The sequence below is a fragment of the Osmerus eperlanus genome, chromosome 6 (genome assembly GCF_963692335.1).
Source record: "Osmerus eperlanus chromosome 6, fOsmEpe2.1, whole genome shotgun sequence".
Taxonomy (NCBI): domain Eukaryota; kingdom Metazoa; phylum Chordata; class Actinopteri; order Osmeriformes; family Osmeridae; genus Osmerus; species Osmerus eperlanus.
The window spans coordinates 4,846,879-4,867,448 of record NC_085023.1 but is presented as its reverse complement, the minus strand read 5'-3'; the positions used below and the strand labels follow the sequence as shown (position 1 = coordinate 4,867,448).

Below are 20,570 nucleotides of genomic sequence, written 5' to 3'. Positions count from 1 at the left end.
GAACCAGTATCATGAGGAGTAGTGTGTATGTGGTCACTACTGTCTGAACCAGTATCATGAGGAGTAGTGTGTATGTGGTCACTACTGTCTGAACCAGTATCACGAGGAGTAGTGTGTATGTGGTCACTACTGTGTTCGAAACATTCCAAAACATACCAAAGGATGTATTGTGTTATTGTATCTCACTGGTGAATTAATCTTTTAAGTTTCATGTCACAATAACACAATCAAGCTAACCATTCCTGAACAGTGTTATATATTCATTGATAGTTTGATCATGTCAGTACAACAGTGCCATAGATCTCGTCTATAGTACTGATCATAGGAGATACTAAACCTTGTATTGATCCTAGTACCAAGGGAATTATGATCTGATTGGTTCAGAAAGACACTAGACAGTCTAGAACAAAAGATTCACTGATGGTCTACATTTCACATTATATGACTTAGAAATACCTCAGGAAAACCACATGATGTCTCAGTATACATTAGACAGGATTGTTTTGGGGATATTTCACAAGTACAATCCAGCTTAGTAAAATCAGCTTCTCAGGCAGGTTCATTTTTCACATTGGTTACTGGCTACTGTGTCATTGTGTTCGAGTCAAATGTTAAACTCTCATGGAAACTCATAGTTAAAACATTTAAGAAAGCTTGGTAGGAGCAATTCAGTGAGAGTTCCACTCTTCCAGAGGTGGTCGGTGTTGAAGAAGAGGTGCAGACCATGAGCAAAGCATCATCATGCATCAAGAGTAGAGGTAACAATAAAACGTGTTTGTGATCCCTCCCTAATGATAATCTTCTACAGGCTGTCAGGCTGTCACATCACAGAGGAAGGCTGTGCTTCTCTGGGCTCAGTGCTGAAGTCAACCTCCTTCCTGAGACAACTAGATCTAAGAAACAATGATCTGAAGGATGCCGGCATGAAGCTGCTCTCTGCTGGACTGGGGAACCCACTCTGCAAACTGGAGACACTGAGGTATGTAATCAAATTCACCAGACAACTAGTTACACAATATCACACACCACACACTGGCTGCAAGTTTGTGGTTAATTCAAGATAGAAGGAGGCGGGCCAAAGAATATTCAGGGCAGGCTAGGGGTCATATTCCACAAGGTAGTCATTCAGGTACAGGGCGGCTGGCAGGCTCAGTCAGGGTAGTGATGTTAGGCTCAAAGCCGTGCTCACGAAGCGGTATCGACCTTTCGAGTCAATTGATACCGACACAGACGTGTCAAGCGTGGCTTCAAATGGGCAAAAAACACGTGATCACCTGTCGAAGCTTCGGACGTCACACGAGCAGTTGACAGTGTCGTGCTACAGTCCGAGACCAACAGTGTTTTATTCAAACGCTGAAGACATCAGAAATCACTCATATTCATAGGTTATAGAGAGGATACATATTTACGGACGCTATAAAACACATTGATTGACAGAGCCAGAGATACAGATAGATTGCCAGAGCTCGATAGACAGAGATATATACAGATGTGAGATGTGAGAGAGTAGGTGTACACAAACACATACATCTTACTCTAGTTTTACCAGCCTTCAAATGTGGCCATCCCTTTCACGGTTGCAAAAGCATGTTCCAAAACCTTAGCCGCTATGTGGTCACTGCTGTCTGAACCAGTATCATGAGGAGTAGTGTGTATGTGGTCACTACTGTCTGAACCAGTATCATGAGGAGTAGTGTGTATGTGGTCACTACTGTCTGAACCAGTATCATGAGGAGTAGTGTGTATGTGGTCACTACTGTCTGAACCAGTATCATGAGGAGTAGTGTGTATGTGGTCACTACTGTCTGAACCAGTATCATGAGGAGTAGTGTGTATGTGGTCACTACTGTCTGAACCAGTATCATGAGGAGTAGTGTGTATGTGGTCACTACTGTCTGAACCAGTATCATGAGGAGTAGTGTGTATGTGGTCACTACTGTCTGAACCAGTATCATGAGGAGTAGTGTGTATGTGGTCACTACTGTCTGAACCAGTATCATGAGGAGTAGTGTGTATGTGGTCACTACTGTCTGAACCAGTATCATGAGGAGTAGTGTGTATGTGGTCACTACTGTCTGAACCAGTATCATGAGGAGTAGTGTGTATGTGGTCACTACTGTCTGAACCAGTATCATGAGGAGTAGTGTGTATGTGGTCACTACTGTCTGAACCAGTATCATGAGGAGTAGTGTGTATGTGGTCACTACTGTCTGAACCAGTATCATGAGGAGTAGTGTGTATGTGGTCACTACTGTCTGAACCAGTATCATGAGGAGTAGTGTGTATGTGGTCACTGCTGTCTGAACCAGTATCATGAGGAGTAGTGTGTATGTGGTCACTACTGTCTGAACCAGTATCATGAGGAGTAGTGTGTATGTGGTCACTACTGTCTGAACCAGTATCATGAGGAGTAGTGTGTATGTGGTCACTGCTGTCTGAACCAGTATCATGAGGAGTAGTGTGTATGTGGTCACTACTGTCTGAACCAGTATCATGAGGAGTAGTGTTTATGTGGTCACTACTGTCTGAACCAGTATCATGAGGAGTAGTGTGTATGTGGTCATTGCTGTCTGAACCAGTATCATGAGGAGTACTGTGTATTTGTTATGCATGTAACTGATTGGATAAGGAAGTAGTTGGAAAGAACTAAGACGTTCGTTCAGAGAAAACCCTGTAAAGTGATGTCATGTTCTGTGGTTATTCGTCCTCAAGTGTTTCTTTCTATACATAATACATCACAGTTTGCATCTGGTGGCTGTTGTGCTGCTGTCCCTGTGGGTGACTCCTGTTGTACTGCATGAAGGGAAGGGAATTAGAAATAGCAAGAAAAGTGTGCTTGTTGTATTATACTACTATATAACTGGATATTCACCATCATTCTGACATATAGGATACCTTATAGGATGGTAGTATTCCAGTTGAGATGCAGGGATGGTCAACCAAGTGCCTCATATACCAAGTGAGATTTCAAACATACAACATATTGACTGTCAGTTGGGGATTGTTTCAAATCCCTCAGATTAAATTGATACCCGAATTTTTACTGGTTATATTGATTCAAACCATTTGTTTTACTTCTGTCATTTAAGAATCATATTTTGAGCACAGATGTTCATTTATTGCATGCTTTCAACAAACTTAGGTGACCAAACAGTTGAAGAACATCTGGTCAGCCAAGTGCTCCATGAAATGAGATTTTGAACTTGGCCCAGTTTCCCAGACATGGATTAAGCGTAGTCCTATACTAAAAACAATTTTCAATGGAGATCTTCATTTTATTCGACCTACTTACTTTTGGACTAGGCTTAATCCATGTCTGGGAAAGTGGGCATATATCTCTTTTATTAATATGGTCTGAGAATAATAAGTGACAGTAAATTAACACATTGAATCAGGAGAATAGTAAACCATTTAAAAGTAGCAGTTACAGTTAAATTCTGCCTTCTCTGGGTGGGGAGGTAATCAAATAATACACATTCTTCTAAGTGTCTAAGTTAATTCTGCTGTCTTTTGGATTTATGAATTCTCTTGCTAGACTGAGAGTCAGAGACGTGTTTTTAGCACAGTGCTTCAAGGTGGCTGGAGAGACAGAGTCTGGCCCAGCTGCTTAGCAGGGGTAGGTGTTGTGGTCTCTCAGAGTACAGTCGTTTAGCCTCTCTCACCACCTTGCTAAACCTGGTCTTTGACTTCTTGAACCTGGATCTGTCCCTACTCCTGGACGCTTCCTCCTCGTCCAACCTCAGCCTTCTGAGTTTATCCGTGAACCAGGGTTAGTCGTTGTTATAACTCACCCCATACCAAGTGAAATTTCAAACATAAAACATATTGACTGTCAGTTGGGGATTGTTTAAAGTCCCTCAGATTGAATTGATACCAGTATTTTTACTGGTTATATTGTATCAATAATTTTTTTTACTACTGTCATTTAAGAATCATATTGTGTGCACAGATGTTCATTTATTGCATGCTTTCAACAAACGTAGATGAACAAACAGCTGAAGAACATCTGGTCAGCCAAGTGCTCCATGAAATGAGCCTGGGTTTGTCGATGTTATAACTCACCCTGGTGCATTTTGGTATACAGCTGATGTTTGACTTCTGTCACAGTATCTGTGAGCACATCCAGACTGCATGACTGAGGAGTAGTGTGTATGTGGTCACTACTGTCTGAACCAGTATCATGAGGAGTGTGTATGTGGTCACTACTGTCTGAACCAGTATCATGAGGAGTAGTGTGTATGTGGTCACTACTGTCTGAACCAGTATCATGAGGAGTAGTGTGTATGTGGTCACTACTGTCTGAACCAGTATCATGAGGAGTAGTGTGTATGTGGTCACTACTGTCTGAACCAGTATCATGAGGAGTAGTGTGTATGTGGTCACTATTGTGTCTGAACCAGTATCATGAGGAGTAGTGTGTATGTGGTCACTACTGTCTGAACCAGTATCATGAGGAGTAGTGTGTATGTGGTCACTACTGTCTGAACCAGTATCATGAGGAGTAGTGTGTATGTGGTCACTACTGTCTGAACCAGTATCATGAGGAGTCATGTGTATGTGGTCACTACTGTCTGAACCAGTATCATGAGGAGTAGTGTGTATGTGGTCACTACTGTCTGAACCAGTATCATGAGGAGTAGTGTGTATGTGGTCACTGCTGTCTGCTTAGCAGGGGGCCAGACTCACCCCATACCAAGTGAGATTTCAAACATAAAACATATTGACTGTCAGTTGGGGATTGTTTAAAGTCCCTCAGATTAAATTGATACCAGTATTTATACTGGTTAAATTGTATCAATACAATTTTTTACTACTGTCATTTAAGAATCATATTGTGTGCACAGATGTTCATTTATTGCGTGCTTTCAACAAACGTAGATGAACAAACAGCTGAAGAACATCTGGTCAGCCAAGTGCTCCATGAAATGAGCCTGGGTTTGTCGATGTTATAACTCACCCTGGTGCATGTTGGTATACAGCTGATGTTTGACTTCTGTCACAGTATCTGTGAGCACATCCAGACTGCATGACTGAGGAGTAGTGTGTATGTGGTCACTACTGTCTGAACCAGTATCATGAGGAGTAGTGTGTATGTGGTCACTACTGTCTGAACCAGTAACATGAGGAGTAGTGTGTATGTGGTCACTGCTGTCTGAACCAGTATCATGAGGAGTAGTGTGTATGTGGTCACTACTGTCTGAACCAGTATCACGAGGAGTAGTGTGTATGTGGTCACTACTGTCTGAACCAGTATCATGAGGAGTAGTGTGTATGTGGTCACTACTGTCTGAACCAGTATCATGAGGAGTAGTGTGTCTGTGGTCACTACTGTCTGAACCAGTATCATGAGGAGTAGTGTGTATGTGGTCACTACTGTCTGAACCAGTATCATGAGGAGTAGTGTGTATGTGGTCATTGCTGTCTGAACCAGTATCATGAGGAGTAGTGTGTATGTGGTCACTACTGTCTGAACCAGTATCATGAGGAGTACTGTGTATTTGTTATGCATGTAACTGATTGGATAAGAAATTAGTTGGAAAGAACTAAGACGTTCGTTCAGAGAAAACACAGTAAAGTGATGTCATGTTCTGTGGTTATTCGTCCTCAAGTGTTTCTTTCTATACATAATACATCACAGTTTGCATCTGGTGGCTGTTGTGCTGCTGTCCCTGTGGGTGACTCCTGTTGTACTGCATGAAGGGAAGGGAATTAGAAATAGCAAGAAAAGTGTGCTTGTTGTATTATACTACTATATAACTGGATATTCACCATCATTCTGACATACTATACCTTATAGGATGGTAGTATTCCAGTTGAGATGCAGGGATGGTCAACCAAGTGCCTCATATACCAAGTGAGATTTCAAACATACAACATATTGACTGTCAGTTGGGGATTGTTTCAAATCCCTCAGATTAAATTGATACCCACATTTTTACTGGTTATATTGATTCAAACCATTTGTTTTACTTCTGTCATTTAAGAATCATATTTTGAGCACAGATGTTCATTTATTGCATGCTTTCAACAAACTTAGGTGACCAAACAGTTGAAGAACATCTGGTCAGCCAAGTGCTCCATGAAATGAGATTTTGAACTTGGCCCAGTTTCCCAGACATGGATTAAGCGTAGTCCTATACTAAAAACAATTTTCAATGGAGATCTTCATTTTATTCGACCTACTTACTTTTGGACTAGGCTTAATCCATGTCTGGGAAAGTGGGCATATATCTCTTTTATTAATATGTTCTGAAAATAATAAGTGACAGTAAATTAACACATTGAATCAGGAGAATAGTAAACCATTTAAAAGTAGCAGTTACAGTTAAATTCTGCCTTCTCTGGGTGGGGAGGTAATCAAATAATACACATTCTTCTAAGTGTCTAAGTTAATTCTGCTGTCTTTTGGATTTATGAATTCTCTTGCTAGACTGAGAGTCAGAGACGTGTTTTTAGCACAGTGCTTCAGGGTGGCTGGAGAGACAGAGTCTGGCCCAGCTGCTTAGCAGGGGTAGGTGTTGTGGTCTCTCAGAGTACAGTCGTTTAGCCTCTCTCACCACCTTGCTAAACCTGGTCTTTGACTTCTTGAACCTGGATCTGTCCCTACTCCTGGACGCTTCCTCCTCGTCCAACCTCAGCCTTCTGAGTTTATCCGTGAACCAGGGTTAGTCGTTGTTATAACTCACCCCATACCAAGTGAAATTTCAAACATAAAACATATTGACTGTCAGTTGGGGATTGTTTAAAGTCCCTCAGATTGAATTGATACCAGTATTTTTACTGGTTATATTGTATCAATACAATTTTTTACTACTGTCATTTAAGAATCATATTGTGTGCACAGATGTTCATTTATTGCATGCTTTCAACAAACGTAGATGAACAAACAGCTGAAGAACATCTGGTCAGCCAAGTGCTCCATGAAATGAGCCTGGGTTTGTCGATGTTATAACTCACCCTGGTGCATGTTGGTATACAGCTGATGTTTGACTTCTGTCACAGTATCTGTGAGCACATCCAGACTGCATGACTGAGGAGTAGTGTGTATGTGGTCACTACTGTCTGAACCAGTATCATGAGGAGTAGTGTGTATGTGGTCACTACTGTGTCTGAACCAGTATCATGAGGAGTAGTGTGTATGTGGTCACTACTGTCTGAACCAGTATCATGAGGAGTAGTGTGTATGTGGTCACTACTGTCTGAACCAGTATCATGAGGAGTAGTGTGTATATGGTCACTACTGTCTGAACCAGTATCATGAGGAGTAGTGTGTATGTGGTCACTGCTGTCTGAACCAGTATCATGAGGAGTAGTGTGTATGTGGTCACTACTGTCTGAACCAGTATCATGAGGAGTAGTGTGTATGTGGTCATTACTGTCTGAACCAGTATCATGAGGAGTAGTGTGTGTGTGGTCACTACTGTGTCTGAACCAGTATCATGAGGAGTAGTGTGTATGTGGTCACTACTGTCTGAACCAGTATCATGAGGAGTAGTGTGTATGTGGTCACTACTGTGTCTGAACCAGTATCATGAGGAGTAGTGTGTATGTGGTCACTACTGTCTGAACCAGTATCATGAGGAGTAGTGTGTATGTGGTCACTACTGTCTGAACCAGTATCATGAGGAGTAGTCTGTATGTGGTCACTACTGTCTGAACCAGTATCATGAGGAGTAGTGTGTATGTGGTCACTGCTGTCTGAACCAGTATCATGAGGAGTAGTGTGTATGTGGTCACTACTGTCTGAACCAGTATCATGAGGAGTAGTGTGTATGTGGTCACTACTGTCTGAACCAGTATCATGAGGAGTAGTGTGTATGTGGTCACTACTGTCTGAACCAGTATCATGAGGAGTAGTGTGTATGTGGTCACTACTGTCTGAACCAGTATCATGAGGAGTAGTGTGTATGTGGTCACTGCTGTCTGAACCAGTATCATGAGGAGTAGTGTGTATGTGGTCACTACTGTCTGAACCAGTATCATGAGGAGTAGTGTGTATGTGGTCACTACTGTCTGAACCAGTATCATGAGGAGTAGTGTGTATGTGGTCACTACTGTCTGAACCAGTATCATGAGGAGTAGTGTGTATGTGGTCACTACTGTGTTCGAACCATTCCAAAACATACCAAAGGATGTATTGTGTTATTGTATCTCACTGGTGAAATAATCTTTTAAGTTTTATGTCACAATAACACAATCAAGCTAACCATTCCTGAACAGTGTCATATATTCATTGATAGTTTGATCATGTCAGTACAACAGTGCCATTGATCTAATCTATAGCACTGACAATAGGAGATACTAAACCTAGTATTGTATAGTATAACCCTAACCCTATAAAGGTTGTTGGTCAGAAAAGGTGCCTTGTATACTGAGAGACCTGCCCCTGGATGTAGTATGTAATACATTCTTGGAGTATTGTACAACTATGTAACTGGATATACAATTTTCTACATATCAAAGGATGGTATTGCATTTAAGATAAAGGGAAAGTTAACCAACCAGAACAAACAGTCATCTGACTTATCAAACTTTCTTTGTGTTTGAGAGGAAAATGATCAGACTGATATTCTTTATTTCTACCTCTAGAGGGTAGTAGTGTTTGTGATCCCTCCCTAATGATAACCTTCTACAGGCTGTCAGGCTGTCACATCACAGAGGAAGGCTGTGCTTCTCTGGGCTCAGCTCTGAAGTCAACCTCCTTCCTGAGACAACTAGATCTAAGTAACAATGATCTGAAGGATGCCGGCATGAAGCTGCTCTCTGCTGGACTGGGGAACCCACTCTGCAAACTGGAGACACTGAGGTATGTATTTATGTTCTACATGAGCCATTAGTAAAGTTACCATCATCAAGTTGGGTATAAACTTAATGCCAAGAATGAGATATGCCTTCTAGTCATCAGTGAGGACTAGTTTGATAAGAAACAGGCAGATTTGCTGCATCTGAAACACTCTAAAACATGCTTTACATAATGATTGGCTTATATTTTAATTCATGTTTTTGTTTATTTTAGACAGAATGAAAATGTTGATGCAACTGTTTCTGAATGTGCAACATGATTGCAGTCTCTTTGGGTAGTGTTAACAATCGGTATGCCCTTGCCCAAAGGGTAATAAAATACAGCTTAATTTAATGTTCAACCTTAAACTTTTTTCGCATTGAAACACAACCTGTCATTCATCAAACTTTGTGAACATCTGGGGTTTCCCTCTTCACAGTGGAAAAACATTGACTTTAATCTGTGAACACCAATTGTTTTATTACAACACTGAAATGTGCAGTCGGGGCTTTCGCAAAAAGAGAAATGGAGGTATTGTCATCTTCAGCACCTTTATAGACTCTGTAACCTAAATCAGTAGCACACATAATCTCAATTTCTTATTGTGTACATGTGTGTCTGTGATTGTTGTGATGTATTTTTATGAATGTCAGGGTCACTAGGAAAAGTAAGACATTTGAAGTTAAAAAAGATAACTATTTGAGGGTTTTCTCTGCTGTTAAATATAATAGCAGTCATGTTTGACCCTGAAGACAACACAAGGGTTAAGATATACTATTCATCATATTGTTGTACATTTACCTGGGCAGTGAGTTTAGCATCTGGCGGCTGTTGTTCCTGTGGTTGACGCCTCTTCCACTACATGAAGGGTTTCAAATTAGGAATGGCAAGAAAAGTGTGCTTGATCTATAATACAACTGTATATACTGTATATATGTATGGAACTGGCTATTCACATTTATTCTGACAGACTTTACTTCATAGGATGGTAGTATTCCATCTGAGATGCAGGGAGAGTCAGCCAAATGCCCCATACCGAGTGAGATTTCAAACACATATCTGCTCTTTAAAAAAGGAAAGAAAGAAAGTTGAACACAGAACGTCAGTCTTTTATTGGTCCTTTGCACAGATCACAAAAGGTGACATTGACCATTGAATTTATTGAGGACGCATTTATTTAGGACGCATTAGCCCTGCTAATGCGTCCTAACATTAAAGCAAAAAGAGCACAGAATGCAAACATGACTGTTACAACTTTAAACTAGAATTTTGGAAAGAATATAAAATGTTGAAATAGCCTATATAAAGACATATGCATGATGGTGTTAAATGATTATCTGTAATCCATGAACAGTATACTAATATATCAGTTCCTCTTCTCGCAGGGAGTGCAGAGCCAACAGGCAGTCAGGTTATCTAATTACTTAACATAGTTAAATAAATACTGACAGGCATTCTCTGTTATTTAAAAAAAAATATTTATTTGCTAGATACGTTTTTTAATACTACCCAATACTAATACTTTTTTTTAATACTACCCCCCCCCCCCCCCCCCCCCCCCAGCCACTACACGTGGCGCGGTCGGCGCCCGTTGTTGTTAGTGCGGGAGGGTTAATTAATGGATGCACTTAGGAAAATGCCGCCCACCTCTTCATGCCGCCCTAGGCGGCTGCCTATGTCGCCTATAGGAAGGACCGGCCCTGCCTGGATGTGACTGGGGCAGGGTCATGACTGGAGCAGGGTCATAACTGTGTGTGTGTGTGAGGCCCACATCACCAAAACAATGTTGCTTTACATATATGTGTCACAACCCTGCTCCTGGAGAGATACCATCCTGTAAGTTTACACTCCAACCCTGCTCCTGGAGAGATACCATCCTGTAAGTTTACACTCCAACCCTGCTCCTGGAGAGATACCATCCAGTAGGTTTATATTCCAACCCTGCTATTGAGAGATACCATCCTGTAGGTTTTGTGATGGTAAAATTCTATTGGCACTGTGTAAATTTGAATAGTCAAGAGATGGCGGTTACAATACATTTATTTTGCTTATACAGATCATGATTTAACAAAGTACTTTGTGATCAGTCTAACGAAGGAGGTGCTAGCCACAGGTCGTTCGCCAGAGTGATGAAGAACAATCATAAACGCTACCTTATATAAACGTTAGATCAAATGGCATTCTATAAGGTCAATCCATCAATGTAACCAAGTCTATGATTGGCTAACTCAATTCAGTGACAGTTTGAAACAATACATCTCTGTACCATTTGTCCCACAGTCCTTTGATCTGGCATCTCTCCCCAAATCAGTAGATACTAAAGCCACAGAAGTTGATCAGTCAAATGGTCAACTGTCCTTTGTGTGGGCAACTTCAAACAAGTATTTTAATTAACACTACCCATGCTACAGGAAGGGTCAGAGCAGCTTGATCAGTTAACAATACAATTGAATCCACATTGTCTCCAGACCAGTTGTCTCATCCTCCCCAGGTGACAAGAACTCTCCCAGGTCACCCAGACTTCCCGTCCCTAGACTTCACGTCTCCTAGTTAGGTGTTATAAAACTACAGGTGGCATCTCTGCCAAATGAGTTGAATCAACTGTCATTGTATTAACCTGTTTACGCTCCTGTTTCGCCCGCGAGACAAAAATGCTGCCTCCCCCTTCCTCAGTTACGACGCACTAAATTCTAAAAAATATATTTTTTAGACGCTACACATGTTATACATCGTTGGAAAGCTACGATTCTTGTGCTTCCATTGAAATAAACCAATTCAAGATCAAGTCGCAATAGCAAGCAAAGTCAACGTCTTTTTCCGGTGAACATTCCTTCAACAATGCCAAAGAAAAAAGTTGTACTCACCCTAAGTTGTTCAAATAGGTCCAGGTGTGCAAATCATGCCATCAAAACTTGATCTGCGTAAGTCCCAAGGGTTCAAAGTATCTAACCATGTAAAGTAATTCGTCCAAATACAATGTTTTACGTTCATGAATAGCCATTATCCTTTGTTTCATTATGCAAGTTAGCCGACGGAAGAAACAACTTGTTCACATAAAAGTGTTATTTTCTCCGATTTATCAACGGAGTATTTACAAAATGAAGGTCTCAAAATGTCCGTTGAACCCTCCCCTTTTGATTGACACCTTGTTCGACCCAATAGGAGCTTCCATGCCCCGTTGACAGCCCTCTAAAGCCAACTAGGTCTGTGCGTCCTGCCCCCCGCCCCCCCCCCCCCCCACACTGGTTCTAAACAAATTTCTCGAACTGGCTTCGACTGGCTCTGAAATTAGCTCGTTAGCCTTGTAGCTGACAGCTAGCTGAAAATGCCAATACCTCATTTGTATGCGTCTGTGGAGCCTTCAAAATAACAGTCGATTGCGCAATATGGTTGACAGAATCAGTGTTCTTTGTGCGCCAATCCTTGGAATCAGATAAAGCACTCCAATGTGTTCATGCTTCAGTTTTTGTGTTTCAGTATTACTAATTAGGGATTTAGCTATTATATATGATATTTCTAAGTACCAGAGATGGGCCAGAGATAACAATTATGAAAAATAATACCTTTTTATTTGACCTTGACCTTGGTTACAAAGGGTCATTTTGGAGTCTCCAAAAGACCCTTTTAGAAAATTCCTGGATGTACTCTTATAAAAACATGTGTCAAATATGAATATATTGTGGTATTATGTTTGACTTTTGATTTGAATTGGGTAAGGCTTCAACCTGTGGTCCAATTTAGTCTTCCAGATAATACCTACCACCTCTAGGCCTATTCAGGCCTCTGTTTTCAAAACAAAATCTAGGCGGAAATAGAAATTTTCACTTTCCTTGTGTTCAAGCTTCTATTACTCAACACTAGAAGGACTGACAGGGGTCCTGACAACAGGGGACATAACTTCAGAGTGTCAGCTTTCAAAAGAGATCATTTACATGCATGTACTCCAAATGGTTCAAGAACAGCTTCCAATTTACTTTGGGTATGCTGTTTAGGCGTTTTCAGGCAAATTTAACAGGAACATGAAAAGGTTAAGCTTCTTAACAAACTTTTAGACTTCCCTTAAAACACATTCCTCATATAAAACACACACATTATAACTGTATTCCAAAATTTCCACCACAGTTTACACTCCAACCCTGCTCCTGGAGAGATACCCTCCTGTCGGTTTATATTCCAACCCTGCTATTGAGAGATACCATCCTGTAGGTTTACACTCCAACCCTGCTCCTGGAGAGATACTCTCCTGTAGACACAAACACCAGCTCTAACTAGTTCAGCTCTGGATAAGAGCGTCTGCTAAATGACTAAATGTAAATGTAACCTGAATGTGAGCTTAGAACACAGACGTCTGCTCCTAGTGGAAGCCTTTAGTTAAACCAGTCCAGGTGTGCGGTGTGTGTGTGTGCTGTGTGTTTGTGTCTGTGTGTGAGAGACTGGTGTTCATATGGGATCATGTCTCTGCAGTAAGAGGAGCAGAGCTGTCCTGGCAGAGGACCAGTCCAGGTGTGCGCTGTGTGAGCAGGTGCTGAGGGATCCAGTCTGTCACAAGACCTGTTTCAGGTTGTTTGTAATCCTGTAATGATCCTTCTACAGGTTGCCAGCCCTTCACCTCACAGCGGAAGGCTGTGCTTCTCTGGCTTCAGCTCTGAAGTCAAAACCCTCCCTTCTGAGAGATCTGGATCTAAGCAACAGTGACCTGAGGGATTCGGATATGAAGCTTCTCTCTGCTGTTTTGGGGAATCCACTCTGCAAATTGGAGACACTGAGGTCTGTAATCATGTTTAGTATTGAACTAATAGTTTCAATCACACATGAAGCGGAAAGACAGAAGGGAGGTTAACTGGTGAACACAAGCTTGAAAAGGTGGGTTTTTAGGGCCTCTATGAAAAATAGCAGGCATGTTGCAATTCGGTTTGGGAGGGAGGGTGCGGCAACTGAGAAGGCCCTGTCAGGTCCAGAGCTTGAGAGTGGTTGTGGTGGAGGAGGAGGTTGGAGAGGTAGGGCGGGGCCAGAAAAAGTGTTTGTAATCTTTCTTGTAATGATCCTTCTACAGGCTGTCAGGCTGTCACATTGCAGAAGAAGGCTGTGCTTCTCTGGCTTCAGCTCTGAAGACAAACCATCCCCTTTTGAGAGATCTGGACCTGAGCAACAGTGACCTGAAGGATTCAGGCATGAAGCTGCTCTCTGCTGTACTGGAGGATCCACTCTGCAAACTGGAGACACTGAGGTCTGTAATCATGTTCAAGGGACAACTAATAGTTACACTTTCAATCACATTTGCATGTATGATTTAGATAATGTGGTTGCTTTTTGGTTACATTGAAACTGCATGCCAGGAATGAGATACAACCATGAGGATGTGATGGACATTTGTGGGAGAGACATTGTTCCTTTGATGAATTAAGAGTTTTTTAAATGACTTAACAAAAATCATTATAACGATTAATCATTAAGAGTTTAACACAGTAACACAAAGACAATTCACTATACAGCTCGATCTAGTTTCCTAGACAGGGCTTGAGAGTGGTTGTGTTGGAGGAGGAGGTTGGAGAGGTAGGGAGGTGCCAGGTTGTTTATGACTTTATAGGTATAGTAGTATTTGAAAGTGAATCCTGTATTCAACCTGGAGCCAGTGGAGGTTGTGAAGGACAGGGGTGATGTGATCTTGGTGGTGGGTGGAGGTGAGCATATGGGCACCAGAGTTCTGGACTTATTGAAGTTTATTGAGGAATTTACTGCAGTGGCTAAGAACAGGGAGGGTGAGGGTGGAGGAACCCATGATGGATTAGGATCTGTCCAAGAGCAAGACTGTACAGGAGGAAGAGGAGGGAGGTGACCAAGCACTGAACCCTGGATGTCACCATGGTGACTGGACACTGGAGGGTGCCATGGTGACTGGACACTGGAGGGTACCATGGTGACTGGGTGGTGGAGCATTTGCAGTTGTGTAGATGTTTGAAGATATATTTTCTCAAACCTCGATTTTTTGCAGATTTCTGTGAAACTTGATAAATAAACATATCTTGTAATAAAAGTGGTTAAAAATGAAGCTGTCTGATGAAATAGAGGAAGAAACTGATGACAGAGAAGATGTTTGTAAAAATTGCTGCGTGAAATCTTCTTGATAAAGGATGATTAGCCTTAAATAATCATATGTTTTTTTGTATCCTTAGAAAGCCCTAGTAATTCTCTTCAATGTGGTATGAACAGTTCAGGTGTATGATTTAACATGACAATGAATTGAATATGAATACTTATATTGATATCATATTCTATCAGCAAATTAAATTTTTCTGAATGTTGGCTCAAGCTTGAATCATTGAATCAACTTGACTTCTGTACTGGAACAAAACACAAGTGATACTTGTGGAAGGATTCATGTTCAGCACCAATATTAGACACGTCCTTCTTCCTTCTCAGCAGTGGAGGGGAGCCGTGTGACGAGCTATTGCCTCAACACACAGACAGAAACATGGAAGATAACATCTTGACATAATGTACTAAAATATTCTACTTATGTATACGTATATACATAGATGAGTCAAGTATGTTATATGATCAATGTTGCAGGCTGTCATGCTGTGGGGTCACAGAGGAAGGCTGTGCTTCTCTGGCCTCAGCTCTGAGGTCAAACCCCTCCACCCTGAGAGAACTGGACCTGAGCTACAATGACCTCCAGATTCCAGAAATGCAACTGCTCTCTGATCTACAGTGGAATCCACTCTGCAAACTGGAGACGTTAAGGTCAGTAATCATGTTCAACAGCAAACAACTAAGAGTTACTATCACACATCACACATTGTATTTGGATGCTGGATTTAGAGAATGTGGTTGCTATTTAAATAATTTAGTAAACGTATGCCTGCAAGGATGAATCTGAGTTCTGAAAAACGAAAAAGTAGGAGATGCAGTTCTCAACATGGGTCAGTCTTTCAATGATCAACAAGAACACCAGCAATTTTCACCCTGTATCAGGTTTAATCTGGTCAACACCAGCATGTAGCACCTTGTATCAAATTTAATCTGGTCAACGCCAGCAATGTTCACCCTGTATCAGGTTTAATCTGGTCAACGCCAGCATGTAAGATAATCCGTCCAATAGCAGAGGGCAGTAGAGATTGTAATGCTTTTTGTAATAATGATCCTTTCACAGGGTGTCAAGCTGTGACATCACAGAGGAAGCTTGTGCTTCTTTGGCCTCAGCTCTGAAGTCAAAGCCCTCCTCTCCGAGAGAACTGGACCTGAGTAACAAGGACCTGAGGAAATCAGATATGAAGCTTCTCTCTGCTGTTTTGAGGAGTCCACTCTGGAAATTGGAGACACTGAGGTCTGTAATCATGTTTAGTCTTGAACTAATAGTTTCAATCACACATCACAAGCTGTATGGGGTCATAACCTGGCAGCACTACTGTCTCTGTACCTACCCAACAGGTCTGTGTACCTGCCGGCCAATCCTTTTTGCGTTATTATTATTGGGTGTGCTTGTGTTATCTCACATATCAATTTATTTATTTATTATAATTTGATTTCCCATTCTGTTTCCCATTCTCTCAATTACCTAATGAATATGTTTTTGTCTTGATTTGCTGATGCAGGCAAATGTGGGGTTGAATAATATTACTTGCAGTAATATGTTACAACTGTGATATGCTACCTGTGTGTATAATTCATTATTATTTATTTGTACCAGGTTAGTTTTGCAGCATAAGCTGCCTTAGAAAGTACCCAAAGACAGTTCACTAGACAGCTCCGTCTAGTTTCCTAGACAGAACTGGAGTATCCAGTAACATCAGCACTTGATGCACACTGAACCCCAAAGAACTTCAGACAACACACCATTTTATAATACATCGTTCTCAAGAGTCATTGGTCCGTCCCACAATCACAAGACAGACACACAGCTGCCCCATGGCCCTTCAGACATTGGCTCACTGCACATCAAAGACTTCTTTCAGCCTAATCAATAATATGGCGTTGTCCTGGATACAGGGCAGAGGTCACATCTGTGGTAAGTTAACACATACGAGGTTGTTGGTTTGGTGTGTAACAATAGAGTAGAAATATAAAGACAAATACAAAAATAATGTACAAAAATACAAAATTATTTACAGTAAATACAGACTTAATTCCAGCAAATACAAAAATGAACAGTATTACAAAAATACTGCAGTAAGATACGGGCCAAAGATGCCTCAGGCCATGTTAGGTAGCGTCAGGAAAAAGAAGCTGTGCGTAGGACTATGGACTCTGCACAGCAACCTGAGGAATATTTGTCTCAAAAGCCCTAACAGCCAATTGGAGAATCGTCAGTTCGAAAATGTGGATGATACGCAGCAGTCTGCCTTCAACATTGGCAGTGACAGCAGCGTACCAGATGGTGATGATGGAGGTGAAATAGACTTAATGATGGCTGTGTAGAAGTGCACCACCCTTGTCTTTAGCAGGTTGAACTTCTTCAGCTGCCGCAGGAAGTACATCCTCTGTTGAACTTTCTTGGTGAGGGAGATGATGTTCAGCTCTCACTTGAGGTCCTGAGAATGATAGAGCCCAGGAAGCTGAAGGACTCCACAGTGGAGTTAGGGTGGAGGAGTCACACAGGGTGATGGGGCTGAGTGGGACCAGGCTCTTTCTGAAATCCACAACCAACTCCACTGTCTTCAGAGGGTTGAGCTCCAAGTAGTTCAGGCTGCACCAGTTCATCAGATGGTCAACTTCCCACCTGTAGGTGGACTCATCCTCACCAGAGACTAGTCCCATAATAGAGTTCAATAATTCCATGAGGAGTCATGTGTATGTGGTCACTACTGTCTGAACCAGTATCATGAGGAGTAGTGTGTATGTGGTCACTACTGTCTGAACCAGTATCATGAGGAGTAGTGTGTATGTGGTCACTACTGTCTGAACCAGTATCATGAGGAGTACTGTGTATGTGGTCACTACTGTCTGAACCAGTATCATGAGGAGTAGTGTGTATGTGGTCACTACTGTCTGAACCAGTATCATGAGGAGTAGTGTGTATGTGGTCACTACTGTCTGAACCAGTATCATGAGGAGTAGTGTGTATGTGGTCACTGCTGTCTGAACCAGTATCATGAGGAGTAGTGTGTATGTGGTCACTACTGTCTGAACCAGTATCATGAGGAGTAGTGTGTATGTGGTCACTACTGTCTGAACCAGTATCACGAGGAGTAGTGTGTATGTGGTCACTACTGTGTTCGAAACATTCCAAAACATACCAAAGGATGTATTGTGTTATTGTATCTCACTGGTGAATTAATCTTTTAAGTTTCATGTCACAATAACACAATCAAGCTAACCATTCCTGAACAGTGTTATATATTCATTGATAGTTTGATCATGTCAGTACAACAGTGCCATAGATCTCGTCTATAGTACTGATCATAGGAGATACTAAACCTTGTATTGATCCTAGTACCAAGGGAATTATGATCTGATTGGTTCAGAAAGACACTAGACAGTCTAGAACAAAAGATTCACTGATGGTCTACATTTCACATTATATGACTTAGAAATACCTCAGGAAAACCACATGATGTCTCAGTATACATTAGACAGGATTGTTTTGGGGATATTTCACAAGTACAATCCAGCTTAGTAAAATCAGCTTCTCAGGCAGGTTCATTTTTCACATTGGTTACTGGCTACTGTGTCATTGTGTTCGAGTCAAATGTTAAACTCTCATGGAAACTCATAGTTAAAACATTTAAGAAAGCTTGGTAGGAGCAATTCAGTGAGAGTTCCACTCTTCCAGAGGTGGTCGGTGTTGAAGAAGAGGTGCAGACCATGAGCAAAGCATCATCATGCATCAAGAGTAGAGGTAACAATAAAAAGTGTTTGTGATCCCTCCCTAATGATAATCTTCTACAGGCTGTCAGGCTGTCACATCACAGAGGAAGGCTGTGCTTCTCTGGGCTCAGTGCTGAAGTCAACCTCCTTCCTGAGACAACTAGATCTAAGTAACAATGATGCCGGCATGAAGCTGCTCTCTGCTGGACTGGGGAACCCACTCTGCAAACTGGAGACACTGAGGTATGTATTTATGTTCTACATGAGACAATAGTAAAGCCATAATAGCACAATGTCTACATATAGTTGATTTTAGACAATATAATTTATTCTCAAGTTGGTTGCTCAAAGTTGCTTTCTGTCATCAGTGAGCAGTAGATTGATAATTATTCGATGGTAGTCTGCATACCTTGGTTATAATCAGAATCAGAATTTATTTTTATTGCCATGTAAGTAAAGACAGAATTTACTGTGGCATGAAGGTGCATACAATAAACAAATATGGATCTTAATAAAAAAAAAATAAAAAAAAGTAAAACGTTGAATGTATAAATAAGATAAACAATGTACTAAAGAGCTAAACAATGAGATATAAAATAGATGTAAATATAGAATATAAAGTACAAGATAAGATACAAAATGATATGAATTGGGCAGCATAGTGCAAAATTACTTGTGCAAAATAGGTGGTGGATGGACTGGTTGAGGTTTTGCTCCTGATGGAAAATTGCTGCGTGAAATCTTCTTGATAAAGGATGATTAGCCTTAAATAATCATATGTATATTTCTATCATAGAAAGCCCTAGTACTTCTCTTCAATGCGGTATAAACAGTTCAGATGTATGATTTAACAAGAAAATAAATGTAATATGAATATGCATATTAATATAATATTCTAGCAGCAAATTTAATTTTTCTGAATGTTGGCTCAGGCTGGAAAGGCTTTAATCATGAACTTGACTTCTGTACTGGAACAAAACACAAGTGATACTTGTGGAAGGATTCATGTTCAGCACCAATATTAGACACGTCCTTCTTCCTTCTCAGCAGTGGAGGGGAGCCGTGTGACGAGCTATTGCCTCAACACACAGACAGAAACATGGAAGATAACATCTTGACATAATGTACTAAAATATTCTACTTATGTATACGTATATACATAGATGAGTCAAGTATGTTACATGATCAATGTTGCAGGCTGTCATGCTGTGGGGTCACAGAGGAAGGCTGTGCTTCTCTGGCCTCAGCTCTGAAGACAAACCCCTCCCTTCTGAGAGATCTGGATCTGAGCAACAGTGACCTGAGGAAATCAGATATGAAGCTTCTCTCTGCTGTTTTGGGGAATCCACTCTGCAAATTGGAGACACTGAGGTCAGTAATCATGTTTAGTATTTAACTAATAGTTTCAATCACACATGAAGGGGAAAGATAGAAGGGAGGTGTTGTGGAAAAATTCTACTGGCACTGTGTAGATTTGAACAGTCAAGAGATGGCGGTTTCAATAAATGTATTTAATTTGTACAATTTAAGAATTAACAGAGTACTCTGTGATCAGTCATAACAAAGGAGGTGCTAGCCACAGATCGTTCGCAAGAGTGATGAAGAACAACCCTAAAACCCTGCCTTATATAAACTTTAGATCAAATGGTTCTTCTGATGGTCAATCCATCAATGTAGCAAACTCTGTGATTGGTCAGCACTGCTCACTGACAGTTTGACTCCATACCAAGTGTCCCACAGTTCTTTGATGTGGCATCTCTCCCCAATCAGTAGATAGTAAAGCCACAGGAGTTCACCAGTCAAATGGTCAACTGTCCTTTGTGTGGACATCTTCAAACACGTATTTAATTAACACCACCCATGCAACAGGAAGGGTCAGAGCAGCTTGATCAGTTCATCTATCTTAAACTGCTCCCTCAGATCACAATAACAATACAATTGAATCCACATTGTCTCCAGACCAGCTGTCTCATCCTCCCCA

The 20,570-nt window shown here is 41.2% G+C and overlaps 1 protein-coding gene across 3 annotated transcripts in view; it reads left to right on the top strand.

The window, feature by feature from the left end:
• The first annotated feature begins 776 nt into the window (after positions 1 to 776).
• The window catches only part of LOC134021970 (ribonuclease inhibitor-like), a 31,860-nt gene continuing 12,066 nt past the window's right edge, over positions 777 to 20,570 (top strand). For all 3 annotated transcript variants that reach the window (XM_062463100.1, XM_062463101.1, XM_062463099.1), the window contains exons 1-8: positions 777 to 979; positions 8,636 to 8,806; positions 13,376 to 13,549; positions 13,836 to 14,009; positions 15,353 to 15,526; positions 15,936 to 16,109; positions 18,671 to 18,832; positions 19,787 to 19,960. In XM_062463100.1, coding sequence (XP_062319084.1) covers positions 792 to 979; positions 8,636 to 8,806; positions 13,376 to 13,549; positions 13,836 to 14,009; positions 15,353 to 15,526; positions 15,936 to 16,109; positions 18,671 to 18,832; positions 19,787 to 19,960 — 1,391 coding nt within the window. In that variant the 5' untranslated portion in view covers positions 777 to 791. The remainder of the gene's footprint in view (positions 980 to 8,635; positions 8,807 to 13,375; positions 13,550 to 13,835; positions 14,010 to 15,352; positions 15,527 to 15,935; positions 16,110 to 18,670; positions 18,833 to 19,786; positions 19,961 to 20,570) is intronic.